Source organism: Eretmochelys imbricata, chromosome 2 (genome assembly GCF_965152235.1).
Source record: "Eretmochelys imbricata isolate rEreImb1 chromosome 2, rEreImb1.hap1, whole genome shotgun sequence".
NCBI classification, from domain to species: Eukaryota; Metazoa; Chordata; order Testudines; family Cheloniidae; genus Eretmochelys; species Eretmochelys imbricata.
In genome coordinates this window covers 224,950,004-224,974,492 of record NC_135573.1, presented here as the reverse complement: position 1 = coordinate 224,974,492, position 24,489 = coordinate 224,950,004, and the positions used below count along the sequence as shown (strand labels likewise).

At 39.3% G+C, this 24,489-nt stretch overlaps 1 protein-coding gene across 2 annotated transcripts in view; it reads left to right on the top strand.

Annotated features, from left to right (window-relative positions):
• Nucleotides 1-22,601, top strand: part of CDK14 (cyclin dependent kinase 14) — a 282,959-nt gene extending 260,358 nt beyond the window's left edge. For both annotated transcript variants that reach the window (XM_077809416.1, XM_077809415.1), the window contains exons 11-12: nucleotides 18,116-18,255; nucleotides 22,486-22,601. In XM_077809416.1, the coding sequence (XP_077665542.1) occupies nucleotides 18,116-18,255; nucleotides 22,486-22,601 (256 nt within the window). The remainder of the gene's footprint in view (nucleotides 1-18,115; nucleotides 18,256-22,485) is intronic.
• The last annotated feature ends 1,888 nt before the right edge of the window (nucleotides 22,602-24,489 follow it).

Sequence of the window (24,489 nt, the reverse complement as noted above, 5' to 3'; positions counted from 1 at the left end):
AATGCAATTAGGCAGCTTCAGTATTTTGGATATAAATCAAGGATTCATTACTAGAATTGGTCTGATAACTGCTGAGCTGGGTGCATGCAGGGGTAGGTTCATTAACATCTGGAGCAGAGATCCCCCATGATGCAGTGCTTCCCTGCTTTACTAGTCCCAGAGTTCTTGCCTTGGAATCTCTGTTCTCCATTCTGTATGCTAATGGAGATGCTCCCTGTCCCATCTTTGATGCAGATGAGGCTAGGGGAGTTGCCTTAAGCTTGTTACCCTTGTCAGGAGGGGTTTAGGTTTGTCTCCCACCGCCTTTTTATTGCTTGCTGTAAGTCTCTTCTGTGATCGGTTTTGGTTAAAGCAGAGGCTGGGGTGGGAGGTTGTCCTTCATGAGTCAGACAGGCTGGATACTGCGCCCTGATTCCCCAAGAACACAGAGCTGACTAGTATCACTGTGCAGATACAAAATTTGTATCCACATCAGATCTGCGACCCACAGACATGGCTCTCAGATATAAAGCAGACATCTGCAAATTTGCCAGGCTCTACTCAACGTCACACAGCAGGCCAGCAGTCGAGCTGGTTGTAGAAGCCATGCCTCCTCACTCCCAGTCCAGTGGCCCGTCCACTGGACCACACAGTCTAGCTTTATGGGTGGCAGTGCGGACAGTGCCACTGGGTCAGCCTTTTCCCCGGTTTGTAGGGTTAGTTTTCATAAACCTGCCTTTATTGGTACCATGATGTAGCCTTACAACTGTTTAAAATAGAGAGATCAAACCTTCTCTATGAAAACAACAACAAAGAAGTTGGTGGGAAATAAGCAGAGCACTGAGCATTGTGATTTCCCAGTAAAACTGGTTGTTGTGAGAGCAGAGTTAGCAGTACTGCCATGCTGCTGGTCGTGGGATCTGTGCCCATGCCGCATACTGTAATGGCCCACTTCTAGCCGTTGTTTTAATAATCATCCCTAGCCGTAGTGACCCTGCAAGCTGTATGAATGGGAACGCTGTGGTAGCAGCAGAAATGAACACTAAAACATCATTTACAGAGTAGTACAGCCACCACACGCACCAAGTTGAGTATCTTGTGGATAACTAATTGCTAACAGATATGGGCACTTACACTATGTCCTTACTCCCACTTTTTTACTTACTTGGGATTCCCATGGAAGTTCCTCACTTTTCTTCCTTTTCTATCGTTGTTAACATGACTATCCATCACTCAGGCCCTCAGTCTTGGGTTATTTTAAACTCTGCCCTCTTCTTGTCCCACACATCCAGGCTCCATTTAAATCCTGCAGCTTCTTCCTTCTCAGCATCCATTCTCTTCTTTCCATCCCCGCACCAAATCTCCCATTCAAGCCCTCATTAGATCTCACTTTGATTACTGCTGTATTTTCCTCTCTGGCCTCCCAAGCATGCACATTACACCTCCGGCCGTACAAAATGCAGTCACTGAACTCCACTTCCTTTTCTGTTGATCTGATCATGTAACTTTCCTCACTGGGCCCCAACACGGGCTCCTCATTTACTATCGCATCACATTTAAGCGTTGTCACCACATTCAAAGTTCTGCATAACTCTGCCCCTTCCTACTTAGCCTCCATTGTCAAGTTTTGAATTGCCTCTCACCAATTCTGTCTGCCCATGCTCTCAAGCTTTTCAGCTTCTCCCACAGTCACCTCTGTTCCTTCTCCCATGTGGCCTCCAGTGCATGGGACTACTTCTGTGAGCTCATCCACAAAACCCCTTTTGAACGCCCACATCTTCCATACTGCTTTCAGTGAATCGAGTTGACTTGTGTATAAATTATACAAATTTGTATACTGTTCACAGTCCTTTATTCTCCACTTATCTGTCCTTCCAGCTAGGGCTGTCTTCCTTGGTGGTTTGAAAAGCACCTACCAGCTGGGAAACTAGATTTTCAAAAGTGCTCCACACCCAGCAGCTCTCATTGGGACCCTGACAGCCAGATTTGCAAGGAGCTCAGTTTATATCACACACCCAACATGCTGAGCTCTTTTGAAAATCTGTCCAGTTATTTTGGTACCTAAATAGGAGCTGAGGTGTGCGTTTTCTTGTTTGTTTGGAGCCAGACTCTCCAGAAAACCAACAACAAAGGTGGCTCGGCTCTTTTGAAAATCTGGCCCATAAATGGGAACCACCATAAATAATTTTTTGTTTGTTTTTTAAACAGCCAAAACTGGGACATGTCTAGATACTCAGCTTTGATTTCCAATGTAGATCTGCCTACCTCTTTCATACTATGATGACAGTTAGAGATGTGCAAAAGTAGTTGAAGATTGTCATAGACAGTTTTTTGAGTCATCTGGTATCTTCACCCTGACTCATGAATAAGATGCAAGTAAAAACACCAACCACCCAATAATTAATTGGTCCTAAATGATAACAAATATACAGAACTGCTATTTTAGTCATTCATTACCAAACTGCTCATATTTTAAAGGCTTAAGCAGAAAAGAAATAAATCTCAGTAAGGTAAATGTAACTAATGAAAACTCTTCAGAAATGCAAAGAATTGAATGTGTCATGCAATGCTGCACCTTCTTTATAACACCACCAAGTTCAGTGGGAAGCCATGTTCATCTCTGCTCAAGCCACGCGCCAAACTATAACCATTGTTCCCTCCTTCCTCAATGCTGCCTACATCTGGGAAACTCCCCTCAATCCACTCTACCATGCTCTCACCTTTTCTCCTTCAAATATCTTGTGGGATTCACACTACTTCCAGAAGGCCTATTAAAACCCTAGTCATCTTCTCCAACTAACAGCATCATTAAAGATTATGGACTGGATTCTCCAGTCTGCCAAGTTTGCTTTTTGCTGTTTATGGAGCCAAAATGAGCTTGAACCTATTAGAAGATGCCACAGGAGGATTCACCAATGTAAGGGGGAAGAAGAATGTGTCAGACAGGTGGGGGGATAGTGTGGTGGGAGAAGGGTATGTGACAGAGAGCCCCTTGCTGCCCTAACTTCCAGTGGGGCCAAGGGGCTGAGAATCTAGGAGCTGCAACTGGCTTTTTGTGGCATAGTGGAGAATGAGGCGTGTGTGTGGTTATATGTATGTATATGTGTGTATATATGTAATGTTTGTGAGTGCATATATAATCTTGAAATACCTTAAGATCTATCAACATGATCTTACTGGTGTAATTCTCGGCCCTCCTTCTCCCACACTGATTGTTGCAATTCATCAAGTCGCTGTTGTGTTTTAATTTATACTCCAGTTTAGCAAAGACTTTGCATGCTTCACTTACACAAGTGCATGGTCTCATTCAGTTCAGCAGACTCACAAAGTTAGGTGTACGCTTAAGTCTTACAGCTTTGGTTTCTTACTTTTGTAAGCTTTCTGGAGTGAAGGCATTCTCTTTCTCTCCAAATCCCTATCCATATTTAAGGGGCTGTATAAATAATACACAGTGCACACTTCATCTTGCCATACCCATAAAACTTTTTTCATTAGTCTGAAAAACATACAATAATAAAAAATCACACCAGTCTGATATTTTAGGGAGGGAAAGGAGGAGGGGATAAGTAGCTGTCTCCAAGTGTTTGACAGATGTGAAGTCCCTGCAGGACAGATCGGTAGGTTAACTGTGATAAATGGTCTTTGGCTTCAGTGACTAAAGAGAGGTCACCCTTTTCAGGCCACTCCCTGCATTCTGAAATCTTTGCAGCAAATGCTTGTCGGAGTACTGAACAAACAAACCAGTTCTTATTTACACTGTAGTGAAATTAAGACATTTCAAACCAAAGATGTTAAAATATGAGACAAGAGGGCTGAAATTTATGAGAGAGTACTAATGTTTCTTTACTAGGACATGGATGCTTTTAGATTTCAAAAGACAGTAGGTCCAAAAGGACAGCTGTATTTTCCTTTACAGTCGTTTAAAAGGGAGAACTTTGTTTGCAACCCCAGCAGCTGCACCCAGTGACAAACTCAAAACCCAAAGTTCTCCATCTCGCATACTCTTGGGCTCTCTCTCTTTCAGCCTCTGCTATGAATCCTTTGGAGTGTAACAATGCAGGGTGCTAAAAGAGAGAGAAACCTGCAGAGCCTTGACTGCATGATGTGCCAAAGGTTTATTTCCTAGCTACTTCTGTGTTGTTTTTTTTATTCTCTCTATCTGTATCTCTCTCTTTTTTTATTTTTTTGTTACCCCTGGCGTATGTCCAGTCAGTGAGGAAATAAATATGTGAAGAAAGAATGCTATGGAATGTTAACTGCACTGGCGTATTTTCTTCCTTTTATCAAGTCCCAAGATTCAGTGAAGTTGATATAAATTCACCATGCCTTCTTTTAAAAAGCATAACAGAAAGGCATTCTTCCTGTAAGAGTCAGACTGTAAAAGGTGATTTTCTTTCACTCAGTTTGGTTTAAGCCTGTAAAAAGCATTAAGTGAAAAATCTGATATATTTGTTAGGGCATTTATTGCATTACTAACTTATATTTTCAATTCCTAGTGAAAGGTTTATAGAGAACATAAACCTTGAAGAGTTTTTGTTCAGGATTAAAGATATATTTTCCCCCTTTTCTGGTGAAATAATAGCCCATAAAATGATGGCTTTTTTAGTAATTATTTTTAGCTGTATTTATTTTCCAAGGATACATTGTTCAGCTTGCTGAGATGCATGAAGAAGACCTTTTGAAAGCACTATCTTTATTAGAAGATTCATGCCTTTTAAATGTTTTCAAATGAATATAAAGCTTATGATTAAATGTAGCCACCAAGTTGTTGTTTTTATTAATTACATTTACCGCAAGGAAAGACCTTCCAATAAACTATAAATCCAACATATTCTGAAATCTTCTGTCATGGTGCAAGTAATCTATTATATGTCTGCCATAATGAATATCTTTAATATTGGACTAACTGGTATGCTGAAAGAAGATAACTGATTGATGGTGAAAAGAAGTAATTGTTAAAACCTTTCTGGGAAAAAAATGGTAAGGGGAACTATATGATTAAAATTTCTTGGGAAATACTTTTCCCAGGAAATATTTTTCACTCAAATAAATTGATGAAAATTGCAAACAAGGAAGTATGAAATGAACCTTAAAGCTTACCTATGCATACTTTTGTTCAAACAGTTTGTCAGTTTTAAACAAGAGAAGAAAAAGACACTCAAAATAATTCCATTGATTTGAAATTTTTAAAAATCCACAATTCTACAGTTATGTGCCAGAATGTCCTAAATAGCCCTGGGAGTAAGTGGATCATCTGACGTATGCTATACTTGCATTTAAAGCTACCTCATTTTATTTCTTCCTAGTTCCTAACACCAAATTCAATGGCTCTCACTCCATGTGATGCCTCAGCATGCATTATCCTGGTAAAATCGTATGCTGCACACAATATTGCACTGGGTGTTTTGACTTTCACATAGCCTTATTCCCATATCCCAGTGGACATATAATCTGATGACTTTTAATTTGACAAACTGTGCAATATTGTAAAAAAGAGCATTATGTCTATGAAATGGCAGTAGTTTGCATTGGATTTCTATAGAAGGTGTGATAACCCCAGCATAGTTTATTCTATGGCATCAAATAGAGCAAGAGCCAATGGGTGTGGAAGTCAGGACCTAGAAAGAAGAAAAATAAGGTAAGTTTAAGTCAATCATATGCAGAATGGCTCTCTTTAAACTCTGTGTTCAAAGCTCAAATCAGCCAAGTTTATAATAAATGGCCTGCACATCTGTAGTGCTGTCCATCTGAAGATCTTACAATGCTGTATAAACTTTAAAGGAATTAGTCCTTCAGGGCACGATAGGTGGACATATTATCTTTATTTTTTTGCTGCAGGAATTGATGCAGAGGTAGATCAAGGCCCCAGTCCAACAAAGCACCTAGAAACATGCTCAAGTTTAAGCATATGTAAAGCTATTGAACCCAATGGAAATACTCATGTGCTTAAAGTTAAGCATGTGTTTGCTTGTGTTCCTGGATTGGGTCCTGTAGCAGAGCTGGGAAGGGAATGCAGATCTCCTCATGCATGGTCCATGTATTGAAGATTGTCCTTTCTCCCATTTGTTCCTCATTCTCAATCATGATTATTAATCAACGCTGTGGATGACCCAGGTGATAACACACTAGTCTGATCTGTGGCCCAAACTATGTTGTAGCCAAGTTTTAAAAAATGCTTTGGCTTAAGTAGACAGCCAGTTGTAGGAGCTATAATGTTTCCATCCTCATGGGAAAGTAAACAATGTAAATGACATTGATTCAGCAAGAGGCAAGGCAGATCTTTCATTGTACGCATTGCAAAGAACATTATGCACCTATACAGAGTATATACCATGCTAACGTATAGCTCATGCCTAGTACAGACAGAGCCATACAGGGTGAGAAATTAGCTCCAGTGGAAACCTAGCATGCGTTTTAGCCTGATTGTATCTGGCCATGTCCACACAGGCATTTTATAACCTGGTTCTATACAACTGAGCTTAATAACCCCTATTGACCTCAGTTGTTTTGAGTGTGTAGACTGGTTCATACTCTTGCTATTTGGTGCATTCAGCAGCACCTAGTGCTAAATCTTCTGGACTAAAGCATTACTGAGTCTCCTGTTCCACATATTTGTTTTCTAAAAATCCTCAAACCAGGCTACTGGACAAAAAAGATTATGGTCTTCATTCTACATTCCCGTTAAGTTTAGAAACTGGTATTAGAAATATATATCGGCCAGTAGATTTTAGCCTTAAAAATTCCTACAAGAATGTTTTTAACAAGATACACTAATTAGCACAAATGTTTTCATAAGTAATGTAGTTATGTCCCCCTTGTTGGTGGCCTTTATGTGCCACATTTACGGTTTTTATCATGACACAGTATTCATCTTGGCTTTTTCTCCAGTTTGCAGCAGCTGTGTGACTGTTCAGTGAGATTGGTTCAAATAGGTCAGACTTATTACCTTGTTGGAATGCACTAAATCAGCTCACCTACATAGCTTGTCTAAATAGGGCTATGGCCTTCTTGAACACCTACATTCTTGGCAATACCAAGACATCAAACACTTACACTTATAACAATGTACAAAGACCACAGGAAAAATGATCATTGATGTCTGTCACGGGTTTTATTTTAATGATAAAGATTTAGCCACCTTTCCAGTACTCTAATAAACAAGGATACTGATGCTAAACTATTCAAGTATAGTTAAAAGGTACTGAGCTAACTAACCTGTACATTTCCAATAATCTTTTCTTTCATACCCTTTTATGGAAATAGTGGAAACCTTGTAAAGAGCCTCTTTATTTTGTGATCTGACAAAACAAATCAACAGACAATGAGGGTAGCACTGCCTTAACAATTCTTTTTACAGTGTATGCCTCCTTTAGGCGTTCATTTGGTCTTTGATTTATACTATTTTCTTTCCTTGCAAATCTTTATTGCAGGGGAGTATGTCATCTTACACAGGCAGCAGGCTAGACTGGGGTAGACTGACTAGGCAATGTAAAATCTTTTCTTCAGTAGTTGTAGATGTTTGTCACAATTTTTAGGTTTTATGCTTTTATCTGCATCAGAAGTTAAAAGCATCCAAAGTGGAGGGCAGTACTAGTTTGGTCTTCACTATAGTGATTTCATCACAGTAATGATAATGGGCTAAATTCATCCCTGATGTAATTCAGTTGACTCTGGTGGAGTTACAGTAGGGATTAAGATGGCCCAGTATTTTATATCTACATGGTAAAATTCTATACTCTGAATCATAGGAATGGTTTCATTGGAGTCAATGGGAGCCCTAAGCATGCATGTTACTCAAATTAGGCCTTGCCCTGACCTGCAAAGACTGGCACACACGCTTAACTTTATACATGTGCGTACTCCTAGTGAAGTCTCTCTCATGCTCAGAAATACAGAACTACTTCAGCTTGTGTCAAGATTCTAGAAATAATGTGTGTTTCAGTTGAGTCTCATTCAAACCCATTCCCTTCAAATGTATTTGGCCATGTTTTACCCAGTAAAAAAAATTCTATTCCTGGGAAAAGAAAGCCAAAGCATTACTAAGGACCCAGTCCTGCAAAGACTTATGCAACTGCTTAACTTTGCCCATATTAGACTGCTCAGCTACACAGCCAAATTAATTTGAAAGAAATTGGCTTGAATAATAACCATCTTAAATATATTTTAATCTGCACCATTGGTACAGGTTTAAATAGTTTTCTTGAGTATGAAGATGTCATTTTGACTGTGTACACTTCAAATCTGTTAAATATAAGCCCTTCCAGAAAGATCTACCTGCTACAGAATATTGTAATGTTTTATGTAGCAAAAAAAGCACCGTACTTCTCAGAAATACAAATATGGATATCTTTGACTGAAGACTGAATGGCTTGACAAAGAAAACGTTAACTATCACACCTAAAATTGGCACCATTTTATATCAGCACTGAGGAGTGGCCTAAAACTGGGACAAGAAGGAAATGCATTTTTGTCTCTGTCGTTTACTGTATAGGAGTCCTGTGAGTTAAAAACACAAGTTGGGTGATGTGGCAAAAATCACAGTACAACCGTTTACTCTTTAGTAACATTTTGGATTTATAGTGTAATACAGGCTTCATCACTATGAGACATTTACCATTCATATTCATTCCATTTAAACTTTAGACTCAACTAAATGATGTGGTTTTTCTACTTATAACTTGTTTTGGCAAGCATATCCAATGCTTTAGGTGAGAAGTGTGGTAGAGTGTAGGTCTCATGGTTAAAGCACTGGGCAGATATTCAGGAGATTTTTGGTTCAATTCCAGCTCTGCCCTATATTTGCTGTGTGACTCTGAGTCACCTAGGAGGAGATGTTTAAAGGTACTTTCAATGGGCATTGGCACTTACCTGCCTTTCATGCTTTGAAAATATCCCCCTTAATCTCTCTCTCTCTCTCAATTCTCCAGCCTTAAAATGTCAATACTACATCTTTTCTCCTTTCCATTGTCTGTTTAGATTGCAAGCTGTTTGGGGGCAATGACGGTCTCTTACTATATCTTTATACAGGACCTCACACAAAGAGGCCTTGATAACAATTGAGGCCTCTCAGCAGTAGTGCAATATGAATAATGAAGTAATAATTATAGTATTTCCTTGCATACTCAAAAGGAGGCAGATCTGGAATTTTCAAAGGGAATTAAGGGAGTTAGGTGCCTTAAGAGAAACAAATTAGAAGTATGCCGTGAGAGTTTTACTGTCAAATTACAGTTTGATTTGGAAATTGTAAACACAACAAAATCTGTTTACCTTGGGAAAGTATTCACCTCATTTGCTGTCAAAAATGCATAGACAGGACTAATCTCTGTTTGTTTTAAATACGCACGTCTTAATTATTAATGTGAATTTAAACCCCGCTCTTCATTTCATTTAACAAGCAAAGCACCCTGAGTTCAGAAGTTCACTGCACATGCCTGAATCTTTTGGGTTTTTTTCTCAAAAGCTTAAACCAAACTTCAGTGATCCTAGTCATGTTCTGCTTGACCAAATACTGACCTGCCTTTGCAACAGAAAGAAATGTAAACCTCTTTTCTAAAATTAAATCAAATTCTTATAATCCAGTGAGATTTACAACTATTCAATTCTTGTCCTAGTCATAACTTTAAAGTGAAATAAACTAAATGGCATTTGTTTTGTTATGCTAAGGAGATGGGTATACTCAGAGCTTTTATTTTTAAGGGAGCAGGTATTTTTGTAAATATTGAGAGTTTAGCTCTTTTAAAAAATCTTTCCATTACTACTTGTACCAGCACTTCCATATAATTTAATGGTCAATGCTAAGGGCTTCACTGTACTTGGCTGTATGCAGCATTTTCTATAGAAATTATGTATGCTGCCATGACCAGTAACCATTCCAAAGTGATTAGTGTGACAGTAAGTGAAGCATGAATATTGAGACTTGCCATATCTTGCGTGCCAAGTTACTATATAGCCCAAGTGCTGTGAGACAAAACATGCTATTATGTCATAGATACAAAGCCATATTGTATGAAATTCCACCCTATCACCATATAGAAAGAGGTGTATTTAGGAATTCAAAAGTTTTTTCTTTTGATTTTTTAAAAACTCTTCTACAGAATATAGCACCTACATACAGAACTCAATCAGAAAATCCAATTCTCCCCCCCACCACCCCATATTAAGGAATACGATCTGAAATGTATATCAGATAAATTTAACTAATTTCTAGGGGAACTTTAAAAGAGTGTATTTTTAAAAAGGTACCGATATTATGTATTAAATGAATCGCACCAACAAGTTCTCATGTAGTAGATGTGTTCATAGTATATGAACGTGCAGTATATTTTTAATAAGTTGGAGAATGACTTGCTTTAAACAAGTCTCAGGACTTCACATGCATATTTCCTTTTGCAATGTCCAGCTAATCTCCATAAATGATCTTTGCAAAAGACAAATTTCCTGGAGAACAATTGCTGCACTGCTGAGCCAACCTACATAAACAAAAATAGAACTTTTACATAGATTTAAAGGTATGTTCTAGCTCAGTTAGAGGTAACGGGCTTGATGCGGGCATTAATGGGTGATCTTCAGTGGTATGTTTTAAGCAGGCAGGCAAACTAGATGATTGTAATGGTCTCTTCAGGCCTTAAAATCTATGAATGCATGAGAGTATAATAATACTAATAACTTAGTTTCTGGAAACTTCAAAGCAATGTAAAAACAGCTGATCCTCACAACACCCCTCTAAACATTATAAGGGGTAAGTGACCATTATAGTCAGAGTAGGTCAAACTATTCATTGCAAACTTTTTATTCGGTAAGTTTAGTCCTTTTTTTTCTGTTCACAAATTTTCCATGAACAGGTCCCAATTGTTACTAATTTATTTGCCTGTTCAAAATTGTTTGGCTAATAGATAAGACTATGTTCGAGCTAAAGACGGTTTGCATAGTATTTGTACTGAGTATTGTGTTGATTATTTGATATTTGGAATTTGCTTCTTGACTGGTCATCGAAGTCAGCGAGTATTATTTTTGTTCCTTGACAGAATGGTCTTGGCTTTATAAACTACTTCCACTCAAAGTATCTTTCATTTTTTTGGGAAACTTAATTTGTTTCTTAGTTAAACAAATCTTGGTTATGGGCCAGATACCCAAGTTCCACCAACATTCATGCACTCATAATTTTGCATGTTCAAATGTATTCAAGAAAGCAAACATAAATAGGATGCTAACATATTTAAATCAAACTTGTAATTCAGAATTCACACAAATGCTTATTTTCACATTTTTCCTTTTTCTTATCATCCTCATTTTACAAATATAGAAAATGAGGGCCAGAGAAGTTAAAAACTTTTTACATTTGAGTTATGTTTAAGGAATAGCTAGCATAGATTTGTCAAGAACAAATCATGCCAAACCAACCAAATTTCCTTCTTTGACAGGGTAGCTGGCCTAGTGGATGGGAGGAAGCAGTAAATGTGATATATCTTGATTTTAGTAAGGTCTTTGACACAGTTCTACTTGACTTTCTCATAAGCAAACAACTACAAACTACTACAAGATGAAACTACTATAAGGTGGGTGTACCACTGGTTGAAAGACCATACTCAGAGAATAGTTCTTCGAGTAGACGCAGCCATGTATTCCATGTAAGTGTTTGCATGGCCAGCATGCTGAAGTTGGAGAACTTTGTCTAGCAGTACCCGTAATATTCATCACCAAGCCACATTCAACCCCAAATGAGCAGCATCTTCACGCTGTTTATCGGGCTATGTTTGTCTTTTTATCTTGATAAGACTAAACCTTTCCATTCTTCACCTCTTCTGTTTCATATGCGGACTGAGTTAAAGGACAAGAGATCTCTTCACAGACAATCTTCCAGTGGATAACTTCCTGTAACATGACAGCATATGAAGTAGCTCTGACTGCTCCTCCTCAAAGGGTACAAGCTCATTCCACAAGGAGCCTGGCAATGTTGATGGCATTTCTAATTGACATTCCTATATTGGATATTTGCAGGGCTGTCGCTTGGTCCTCTGTACATACATTTACAAACCCCTATGCCATTACTACTGCATCCAGATCAGATTCAAACTTTGGGAAGGCAAACCTTCAGTCTGTTCAAATAGACTCTGAGCTAAGTTCCCTCTAAGCTGCATGGTCATGTAGCAGCCTATTAAGTGCCGCAGAGGCTCAGGGCTGCCGCCAGCCAGCCCCAGCCCAGCCCCAGCCCTCCTATTGCTGGGGGAGAGGTGCTTATCCCGGGGCCCCAGACCTGCTACAGCCGAAAGAGAGGCGCCCTTGCCCCGGCCCGGCCCGGACCTGCTGTAGCCGGGGGAGAGGCACCTATCCCACAACCCCAGCCCCGGAGCTGCCATGGTGAAGAGAGGCGCCTCTCCCCCCGAGCCCAGGTGCTGCTGCACGGGGAGAGAGAGAGAGCTGGGGGGAGTTCTCTCTCCCCGATGTAACCTCAAAGCAGCCTGCACCTGAAACCCCTCATCCCCAGCCCCACCCCAGAGCCCAGACCCACCAACCTGAGCCCTCACTCCCCCACACACCTCAACCCTCTGTCCCATCCCTGAGCCCCTCATCCTCTTCCCCACCCCAGGGCCCGCATCACCAGCCAGAGCCCTCACCCCCCCGCACACCCCAACCCTCTGCCCCAGCCCTGAGCCCCCTCCCACACTCCAAACCCCTCAGCCCCACCACCGCCACATGAATTTTGTTGTGTGCACCAGCCTGTCACACATCACCTCCATATTGGTGCACATAACAAAATTCGTTCCGCACATGGGTGGGGAAAAATTAGAGGGAACACTGACTCTGAGCCCCACCTCCTGCAAGTACTACATGGAATTCACGACTACACCTACTCGAAGAAGAAAAGCATTTACTTACCTGTGTTGTAACTGTTGTTCTTCGAGATGTGATGCAGGTGGGTATTCCACAACTCACCCTCCATCCTCTGCACACTGGAGTCTGTGCTCATGACGTTTGGTGCAAGAGAACTGAGGGGGGTCAGGGTGGTGCCACTCTTACAAAGCCAGGGGAGGTACAGGGATTACAGTGCACTCACCCCTATGGGTACTGGTGGGCTATGCTGTCTGGTTTCAGTACGCTGCGTGCGCACACACCTACATGAAATACACATCTGCATCACATCTCGAAGAACAACAGTTACAATACAGATAAGTAACCATTTTTTATCCATGGTTCTCTGTCAAACTGGGAGGACATATCTAGTGGGATCCCACAGGGGTCAGTCCTGGGTCCTGTACTAGTCAATATTTTCATTAATGACCTATGAGGAAAGATTAATAAAACCTGGCATGTTTAGTTCTGAGACAGGAAGAATGAGAGGGGACCTGATAACAGTCTCAGATATGTTAAGCGCTGTTATAAAGAGGATGGTGATCAGTTGTTTTCCATGTCCGCTGAAGGTAGGACAAGAAGTAATTGGCTTAATCTGAAGCAAGGGAGATTTAGGTTAGATATTAGGAAAAACTTTCTAACTACCAGGGTAGTTAAGATCTGGAATAGGCTTCGAATGGAGGTTGTGGAATCTGCATCATCAGAAGTTTTTAAGAATAGGTTGGACACAATACCTGTATACTTGGTTCTGATACAGCACAAGGGGCTGGACTTGATAACTTCGCAAGGTCCCTTTCAGCCCTTTATTTCTATGATTCTATGATACAGGTAATGAAATACATGTCCTAATGTTCAAAGGTGCTAGACACCCACAATTCTCACTAAAAGAAAATGAGTACTTGTGGCATCTTAGAGACTAACAACTTATTTGAGCATAAGCTTTCGTGAGCTACAGCTCACTTCATCGGATCCGATGAAGTGAGCTGTAGCTCACAAAAGCTTATGCTCAGATAAATTGGTTAGTCTCTAAGGTGCCACAAGTACTCCTTTTCTTTTTGCGAATACAGACTAACATGGCTGTTACTCTGAAAACAGTTCTCACTGAAAATCAGGACTCTCTTATTTTGGTTCCTAAATATGGAGGCATTTGAAAACTTTGCCCTAAATGACTTGCCTGAGGCCAGGTGGGTGAGGTAATATTTTTTATTTGACCAATTTCTGCTGGTAAGAGAGGCAAGCTTCCTTCTGCAGAGCTCCCAGTAAGCTCGAAAGCTTGTCTCTCTCTCCAGCAGATGTTGGTCCAATAAAAGATATTACCTCATCCACCTTGTCTCTCTTAATATCCCAGGACCAACATGACTACAACAACATTGCCCGAGGCCGCACACTTCCTGGCTTCCAGTGCCATATGCGGTTCACTAAGTCAGGCCTTGCTAGCTCCAAGTAATCACTGGTTCATTAGAAGTTTAGGTGTGCCCACATGAATGTGATTTTTCCCAGACTTTATCTGCCAGCCCCTAATTAGCAGTATGTGTACTGACATTTACCAGTGTCCTGGTTTGTAAAGCACTTCCTTGTAAATGTCATGAAAAGCCAAATAAAACAATTGTTTAAGGAACCTGGAATTAATCCTCTGGCAAAGCTTAGGCTATGGTGAATGACTGACATTGATGCCATATTGCACCACAAACTGAAAAAGGAAAAGATATAGCAAAATGACACTGAAAAGTACCTTTTGCATTTTTCATATGTTTACCCTAGAATAACAATAAAAAACCAAGTCCTGGAAATTTCTTCAAATAATAACTAGCTGGGATTAATGGCCTGAGGTTGTCAACTTTTTCCAGTCAATTGTTGACACCCAGGAATTCTCTGGACAAATATCCTATCTGTTCGCAAGAATGGAGCAGATAGGCTCATTAGAGGAAAATCCCTATAATGCACACAGATGTCATAGATCCAAAATGCAGTGAATATCACATTTTTGGATCACTATCAATAGCAGCATATCTTACATATGTCAGCCCATAATTTAATGGTATTAATTACTGGTATTTATTAGAGTTTGCTAAAGTCTTAAAGAGAAAGTGTAAAGCCACCCCAGAGAGGAATCATTGTGCTTCCTCTTGTAATGAATGTGTTATTTTGATTAGAGTAGCTTTAAGAGATGTTTGTCGCTTTGATAAGCATACTGAACATTGTACTGTAACTCTGAGTATGGTACGAGTGGGCAGAAGAAGTTGAGTCTTTATGAAGTCTGCAACAGAGATGTTCTCTCTGGTGTATCTTATATTCATTGTAACCTGCTTATGATTTTCAGCTCTCTGGTCACCTGTAAGTGTGACGGTTATAAACTGTTGAACCTCAAACCACTGTTACAAGCGCCTGAGAATAAAAAGAGGGACACTTTCTTATACATCATCTTGCTTCTTGAGTGATATTCCAGAAAATCAGCTTGAGACAAACAAGGGGAAGGACTAACTGTCCTCATGTCAAAATTCTATTAATCTAAATTTGGATGGAACTCTGGAGGCTTTGGAGTTTTATGGGCAGTGTAGCAGGGTGGTCACTCTGCTCCTGCCTTAAAAGGCTTAAAACAGCCTGGGAAGAGGGCTGTGGCAGGGAAGGAAAAGCGGGGCTGATTGGGAGAAGTAGCCTCAGCTGGGGGCCATGCCCCAACCAGGCTGCGGCTGGCTTAATCAGGGCCCAGATGGCCCTTATAAGAGGGCAGTGGGCCAGGAGCACAGAGTGTCTCCCTCTAGCTGAGGAGGGAGATGGACCTAGCTGCCTGAGTGCTAAAGGGTACTGGAGTGAAGCAGGGCTGGGGAAAGGCCAGAGGAGCTGGGGAGCTCCGGGCCAGCAACTCCCCAGGCGGCAGGGCCTTGTACGAGGCCACTGGATGTACTGGGTTGCAGGGGAAGGCAGCAGGTCAAAACCTCCCTTGCCTATGATGACTAGCTTATACAAACTGCAGTCGGCCCCAGTGAAAGGGGGCTAGATGGTGACTGGCAGTAGCCTATTGGCTGAGGGCAAGGTGGGGATAGAGGGTGGGGGGTTCCCCAGGGAGAGGAGACCCAGATCTGTGGGGTATTGCCTGGAGGGGCAGCACCCCAGGTAAAAGGGCACCAGGGTCCGGGAGGGACACGGGGGCCAGCGACAGCGAGACACCAGCAGAGGGTGCTCCGGAGCTGGTAAAAAGAGCTAATTCTCAGACAGACAGCAGGAGGCGCCGCTGGGTGAGTCTGCGCCCCATGACAGGCAGATAATAGTATCTATTTCCAACATTTTGATAGTTTGGCCTGCTTATCTAATATCCTTATTTGTCAACTCATGAACTGCAAAGTGGAGGCATTTTAAATTATTGGTGTTCTGGTTTTGTTGTCTGAAAACAGATCTTTAGTTTAAAAAGTGTGCTAGAATTTATAAAACAAAATGATGATGAAGATATATTCAGTGTGTGCAGGATCCAGCCTTTTTTCTTTTGGAACACTTTTTTCCAAAGCCAGAGTATGGAAAAGTTTACCAGTCTCCCAAAAAACTTCTGGACCTGGCAGATTAGAAGATAACAGACCTTTTGTCATATCACTCTGATTATTGTTTTGCTTTTTCCTCACTCTAAATGCTGCTGTTCTAGGTTGAGATTTATAATGGAGATCTAGCCACACAAGTTGCATTAAAATGAATGAGTCCTGTATCTAAATTCACTCATCATGTTTAAAACCTCAACTGCTGTTGTTTAATATTTGTATTACATTAGCACCTAGATGCTTCAGAGAAGAGTAAGGGCCTCATTATGCTAAACACTGTGTATACACAAAACAAAAAGACAATATCTGAGTCTGGAGTGGTTCAAGACCAATGAATTCTTGAGCAGACTGTCAAAAGACAGGGCAGAAACCCCAAACTGGTGGTATGATCTATAATTAGATTTCACCAACCCAATAACAAGTGTGAACTTCTAAAGCACTAGAGCATTCCTACTACAGAGTCATAGACAGTCCCCTGAGGCAAGCTGGACTAGGTGATAGATGGTCACTTTGCACCAAAAATCACATCAATATTCAGGTTACTTCCAGTCCCAAAGGACCAGTCACTTCCCTCAGGCCAACTGTACTCAGATCTCAAACCAAGGACAACGCCTGTAACCAATCCTGTAATAAACTAAGTAAAGATTTGTTAACTAAGGAATGAAATAAGAGAGTTATTTACAAGATTAAAGCAAATAAACATACACACACAAATGAGGAACAATCTTAAATTTAGGCTTCTATGACCAGCATGCTTTTATGCCCTTTGGGGATAAACCAAGCCAAGAAGCTTGAGGATAATCGTTATTTCTAGGAATCTTTGTCACTGAGCCCATATGGTAAAGAGACCCAGTTCTCCTTGACAGAATCCAAGCTGATGGGATGAGCGCTCCTGCACGTAACCTATTCATGGATGTTGAGGGGAGCAATCGACAAAGTCTTTGTTCCATAAGACCCATTTGGATTCAGTAGTCCTTCCTGATGATCAGGAGATAACACCTCTTAGGGTAGACTTATATTTCACGCTTGGTAATGCTTCTCCGATGACTGTGGGGAACTTACAGTCTTAGCAAACAAACATTTTTATAGTCACAGAGCAAACATTTAAACATTAACTTTATAACATGGGATACAGATATTATAAGTAGGATTAATACATGCAGCATCTTACAAGCATTCTATAAAGTCTAAACACATTGGGATCTTGGCATGAGCTGGCACTTGGTCTGCCAGCATCACACTCTGCCCCAAAGAGTTTGCAATGTAAGTAAGAGGATACCTATATAGTATGGTAAATATGATTTGTTTTCATAACTGCTGTCTCAGAAACTTCAGAGACTTTTATTGTCATTTGAAAGCTAGGATTTCATGTTTTTAGATGGTAGAAGTCATTTGTAGGTGGAGCAGTTCTCAAGTTAGCAGCATGTTCAACTGAAATAGGGATGGGAAAAGCAAAATGGTAATCAGAGTTGTGTGCTTTTTCCTCCAGTGGTAGGTAAAGCTTATATGATATACATGTTCTGGTGATTCATAAGATATCGATCACAGCAATCTCACCCTTACTCTAAGGAGTATGTTTTTGGCACTGTCTAGCACTGAGTACAGAAAAACGTGGAACCAGTGTAATTTTTAGTCCCTGAATCTTCAGTGATGTGAGATTCTACATTTTTAACTATACTGAATCCAGCTGATATTAGTAAAGAGAGTAAGCAGCTTGTACATAGGTATGTTTGTTTTACTTCTCCTTGCTTGTGTTTCAGGCTAAGCTATGTGAATCATGCAGAGGATCTGGCCTCCAAACTTCTTCAGTGTTTCCCAAAGAACAGATTGTCAGCACAGGCAGCCCTGAGCCACGAATATTTCAGTGATCTGCCCCCACGGCTATGGGAGCTAACTGATAGTGAGTATGACACAACATCTGAGCTGAATAAAAGCAAGGAAATCAGTATATAGATAGATATATATATTTGAGCAAAATTCTGTAGTTCAAATTGCATAGTTTGCTTGACACAGGAAAAAATGGATTCTTTTTTGCTATCTCTACTCTGCAGTCTGCAGCTAGCTATCTTTGTATTTGATTATGTGTGCAGCCAAGAGAATTATCTGAATTGTCATAAAGCAAAAGGAAAAAAATACAATTTACATATTTAGTGTTTTTCACATCATAACAGAGAGTACTTTTTAACTAGCTGCAGCACACAGGATAAAAATCCAGCAATCTTTGATTCTCAGACACTTCATCTCTTATAACAATAACCCTTTAAAAAGACTTGGCATTCAGAAGACTGAGGAACACAAAGTAGACAATTGGTTAATTTGCTGAATTGAAATGTATGAGAAGAAAACTTCATTTTATTAGCTGAGAATGCTTTCAGTATTCACACACAGCTCTTTTGTTTCTCCTATAAAATAAAACGCTTTCCAGTTGTCTTGGCAAAAATGTTCCATCCAGCACAAATGCTGTCAATTGCTTTTTAAATATTTGTGAAATATTTATACCACAGATTTCCTTATCTTTTCCCAGAATGCTAACTGTCACCACCATGAATTCTGGCAAACCCATGCTTACAATACATAAGGGTATTTTTGATCCAGAGACTGTTTTGTTACCATAAATAGGTATCTCATGGGAATCTTATTTGTGATTTTTATTTAAATCAATTTTTGCACTCTAACCATAGAAGTTGTTTTCAGTTTTCAAACACAGGTACCTTAATAGGAGATCCAAATCCAATATCCAGAGACTTAAATCATTATGTGGTCATGTAACAATTGCATTTATGTGCCTACGCATGGTTGATTGGAGCAATAAAATGTGAGATTTGGACATGAATGTCTGAAAAACTGGGCCCAGGATGCAAATATTAGTCAACAGTAGATTTTTTTGTTTACTTCACTTTTAGTAAGTCAACTTTCCCTCTTCCAAATTTTTAGTTGTTCTGTCTCCAACAGTTAACTGCACTGGATCTCCTGTTGAGGCAGCTTTGTAAACTGGCACTCAAGGTACCCTACTCCCCAGCGGTACCTGCTTTTGGGACTAACCCCCATTTTGGAGAATGCGGAGATAAAAATCCTTGTCACTAATTACAGGTTATATTCTCCAATTCACCTGCAGTGCTAATAGATTTTCAGTTACTCTGTTAACACTAGATCCAGGACGCTCACCTACCTATCCATACATCAGCCCTCCTTCCAATGCACCCTAAGCTAATGATGCTGTAAGGAAGTCTGTCTTTGCTGTAAGTATGATGCAAAGAGATTCATTAGTTCATGGCTAATCAAACATGCCAGTTCAGTTATCCCTTTCCCACTAAATGGAAAACAAAAATCAATCTGCACTGGTGACATCTCAATCCTGTCTGACTGTGCAATTTAGTCTAGCCAGGATTTTGATAGTCTATGAATTCTGAATTCTGTAGTAGTACTTTTCTCTTAATATGGACTTATTACCCACTTGCCACTTAGTTTATCAGTCAGTGGTTAAATCCAGTTCTATCAGTGAAGTAAATGCCTACACATTATCACTCTGCAGCAGGCTGCCAACAGAGACAGTCTTGTCCTAGTCATTAACAAGCACAATGTATGCAGAACACCAGAGGGGAATTAAAACCACAAAAAATACCTCAGGGTGGTATTTTTAATATGAGAATTTAATTTGTAATTTCACAGATTAAGAATTTTGGCTGCATTAATCCTTTTATCAGCTCACAGCAGGTTATTTGCAGAAGCATAACCATAAGGCGATATTCATTGGCAGAAACACGTCTTTGCATAACGTTAAACATCAGGAGCAGCGAAACCTTTTGAAGGGGGGAGAATAAAGATGAAAAATCATTATATTTTAAAGCAAGGTTCTGTTAAATGCCTCCAGTAAAATTTGAGTTACAGATATACTCTTTCTGTGTCTAGTAGATAATCATTATGAAGCATAAATCCAGATGCAAGAAAGGACAATCCCAGTATCAAATACTACAATCATTTCTATTTAGTACAACTTGGATATACTTGTAAACATATTTACAAAACAAAGAAGTCATATACTTTGGAGACTTTGGAAAATGTTTACTTTGTAGTGAAATGACTTGTTTTGGTGACTTCATTTGTCTGAGTTAATACTTTATCCAGGTGTCTGGACAGATTTCCTATTTATACTTTATTTTAGTAAAATTTTTGGATAAATGCAATGGTATTTTGCACACAATACAGTCAACAGCCTTGCAATCAAAACACTACAAGGCCATTTTCGGAATCCATGTTACAGATGGTCCTCTTCATGGAACATACATTATACTGCAAAGTCCACATGCAAAATTGAAATCTTTAACATAAAAAGTCTGTGGAGAATCACAATTGTGTGTGTGGGGGGAAAGGAATCCCTCACATTAGAAGGAATTTTGTCAGAAACACTTTTCCATCAGAAATTGGAGTTTCATCTGAATCAAAACATTATGTGGAAAAGTATGGATTTCAATGAACTTTTTATAGAATAAGTGTCAACAAATCATATCAACATTTTAACTTTTATGATATAATTTTAACATATAATTTATACTTTATTGTAATGTTTTGCTATAATTGAAACAAAACATTCTGACGTTTTTGAAATGAAATATTATGATTTGAACTTTTTGGAATTGACATTTCACGACAAATGTTGAAATGTTGACTTTTTGTTCTGATTCAGAATGAAAAAAGTTTTGAAATGTTGGAATTGCCCATGGGATGGGAATTCCTTTTTCCAACTAACTCTACCTAACCTACACTGCAATCTTCACTTTCAGTGTATAAAATTTAAAAAAAGACATAGGAATAGTTAATCTTATAATACTGGAAATACAGTACAATACCTGAGATCACACAGTCTTCCAAGAACCCCAGACTTGAGCTGTAATAGAGGAACTTAATACTCGTACTAACTGTGCCCGATTTCATTTTCCATAAAATAATTTCTCACTCTTTCCTACTTAAATAAGCTCATAAGCGTTTCCATGCATAAGTGTGTAAATAATTTATAACACACCTTCTGATTTTAAAAAAGGCCACAGAAACACCCCAAATAAATTTTAGTATGAATACAGTACAACAGAGATAATAATTACAAGACTATGTATTATAATAAATAGTGAAACACAGTCTCCATACACTAAAAATAGCTGAATCTTTTAAATGTACACAAATAATGTGGTGACTCTAACACCTATTAGCTGCATTAATATCTGTCGGATAAAAAAAAAACTATGAAGGCCTTAGTTTAACCTTTAAATGTGCACCTGTAATTTTGTTCTCTCAATCTCACAGGGACACATAATAGATTTTTTTTATGGCTAACAGCCTGATACACAGGTGCTAATGCTTGCAAAAAAATAAAATATTGGTTTCTCTCAACCAGTCTGAGGCATTTTAATTGGAATTAGGTTTCTTGATCATTATTGTGAACCCTTCACCATTTGTATTTTGACATTCATCATTAATATTATCATGGCCATTAATAATTAGTTCCACACACACTTTCCTGCCATCAACTTGCAATCTTGATACAGATTTTTCCAGTGGCTCAGCGACAGATCTGATATAGACTGGACCTGCACTATGTAGATATATTTGATTTGCTTTTAAATATTCACTGGATATTTTTAAAAGACTTTAATGGTCTCTAACACTGTGGTTCTGTTCTGTTCTTTTGCAATGGAGGGAAGGCAAATGCAGAGGCTCAGTTCCACAGGCAGCAAAGTTTTGAAGCTGGAAGACATGAAATCGAATTATTGAACGTCCTGTCTTATTTTTAGAAATTCTGGTACATTTCTAAAGGTTACACAGGAGAAACTTCAAAAGTAATAGGAAAAAAATGAATCACAGATGGGAGCAGAGTGAGCAAAAACAAAAAACAAACAAAAAAATATGAAGACACAACTCTTTATAAGATGTCTGACAATGTTGTCTGCTCAGATAATCTCCCCCATAAACAACCCTACTTCCTTCCCACTGAAGATTTTTTAAAATAATTTAGAAGTAGCACAAAGCTTATTCCTTATTTCAATGTCTGCCACAGCATTTAGCTGAATATTTTTAAAGCAATACATTTATCATAAAGTAAAATAATTACAATTCTGAATTGTCACTTTTTCCACAGTGTCTTCTATTTTTACGGTACCGAATGTAAGATTACAACTAGAGGTTGGAGAAAGCATGAGAGTCTTTGGGAAAAACAATAGTTATGGCAAAGGTTTATCAAACAGCAAGCACTGAGGAGAATACTTAGACTTACTACAGAGAATGCAGGTAAGAATGCTTATCAGAAATCATTTATTTGAATACAGCATTGGATTAAATTGTGCTTTAGAGGTGCAAAAAAAAGAACAACTTTAAAAAAAAAAAGGAATTAGGTGCATGTGTGTAAATCTGAGCTTGGAGTTTGATGAAAGAAGGCATTTCATATTGCTTTTGCTATTAGATATGGGTTGAGAAACTAGTGGTGAGTTCAATAAGACTAAGAGTCCTATCCGGAGTTTACCACCACGACAAATGGAGGGCCAATGCCCTTGATGGAGGGAATGATCTCGGCTGGCTCCTATAAATAAATCTCCTTTTCTTCCATCATCACTTTGGTCTTGTGTGGATTCAGTTTGAGCCCGCAGCTCTTCAATCATAAGATCTAAAACATATTTCAGTGTTGAAATTCTGCTTGTTATGGCATCAGACTTTCTAACAGCATTGTGGAGACCCGTATGTTTCTGGGCTGTAGGGGATGTCTCTCATGTTGTAAGAGTAGGTTAAAATAGGTGGATGCCTGTTATATATTTTATGCGGACCTACTAATTACTTTTTGTCTGTTTGCATTATTACCACAGTATAGGCTTAGCAGGGCTTTCCTCCCTTTGACATACACTCTTTTAGACCACCAATGTCCCCTTTTTCCACCTGCACCTCCTAGGATGTCTTTTGTGCCTGTAATACCTAAATGGAGTTAGACATCTTTTTTTCATAGCGACAGCTGGGATGTATCAGCAGGAGTGTTGTAAGCAAGACATGAGAATTCTTCCACTCTACTTCACACTGATAAGGCCTCAACTGGAGTAGTATGTCCAGTTCTGGGTGCCACATTTCAGGAAAGATATGGACAAATAAGACAAAGTCCAGAGGAGAGCAACAAAAATTATTAGAGGTGTAGAAAACATGACTTTTGAGGAAAGATTGAAAAAACTGGGTTTGTTTAGTCTGGAGAAGAGAAGACTAAGAGACATGTAACAGTTTCCAAGTACATAAAAGATTGTTACAAGGAGGAGGGTGAAAAATTGTTCCCCTTAACCTCTGAGGATAGGGCAAGAAGCAATGGGGCTTAAACTGTAGCAAGGGGAGGTTTAGGTGGATATTAGGAAAAACTTCCTAACTGTCAGGGTGGTTAAGCACTGGAATAAATTGCCTAGGGAGGTTGTAGAATCTCCGTCTGGAGATTTTTAAGAACAGGTTACACAAACACCTGTCAGGGATGGTCTACATAATACTTAGTCCTGCCTTGAGTACAGGGGACTGGACTAGATGAACTACTGAGGTCCCTTCTAGTTCTACAGTTCTGTGATTCCATTATCTGCACAATTTAGGCAACAATTACACTCATTTTCTTACTAATTTATGGAGCACCCAAAGCATATCTCATATTGGCCTTATGTCACTTCAGAATTTAGTCCATTGTTTAAAAGAATCCTCTTTTGAAAGAGGCATTACCCTAGCACTTTTCTGTTTGCAGGTTAAAATATATTTTACTGTTTAGTATTGTTGACATCAATAAATTAGCAAGGAGCTACTGGGAAGTGAGGTAAACTGTAATGTTACTGTATCGCCCACTATAAAACTAGCCTAATGTATATTATAATCTCATATTCATACTGTTAATATTCTTTGTGAAAAATAAATAAATCTTGTTAGCTATGTGTACATGTTACAATATCAGATGCACATCCCCAATAAATTCTAACTGCAGTCTCTACCATTATAAAATGATGTTCAATTCTATTTTTTAAAAACCTGTATTGTTAAGGGGGTGGTTTCCAGGGTAAACAGTGACTATGGAAAACTGACGTGATCAGATTTCATTTCTGGCAATCTGTCCCAGTTATTGCACATGCTCTTCTCCAGC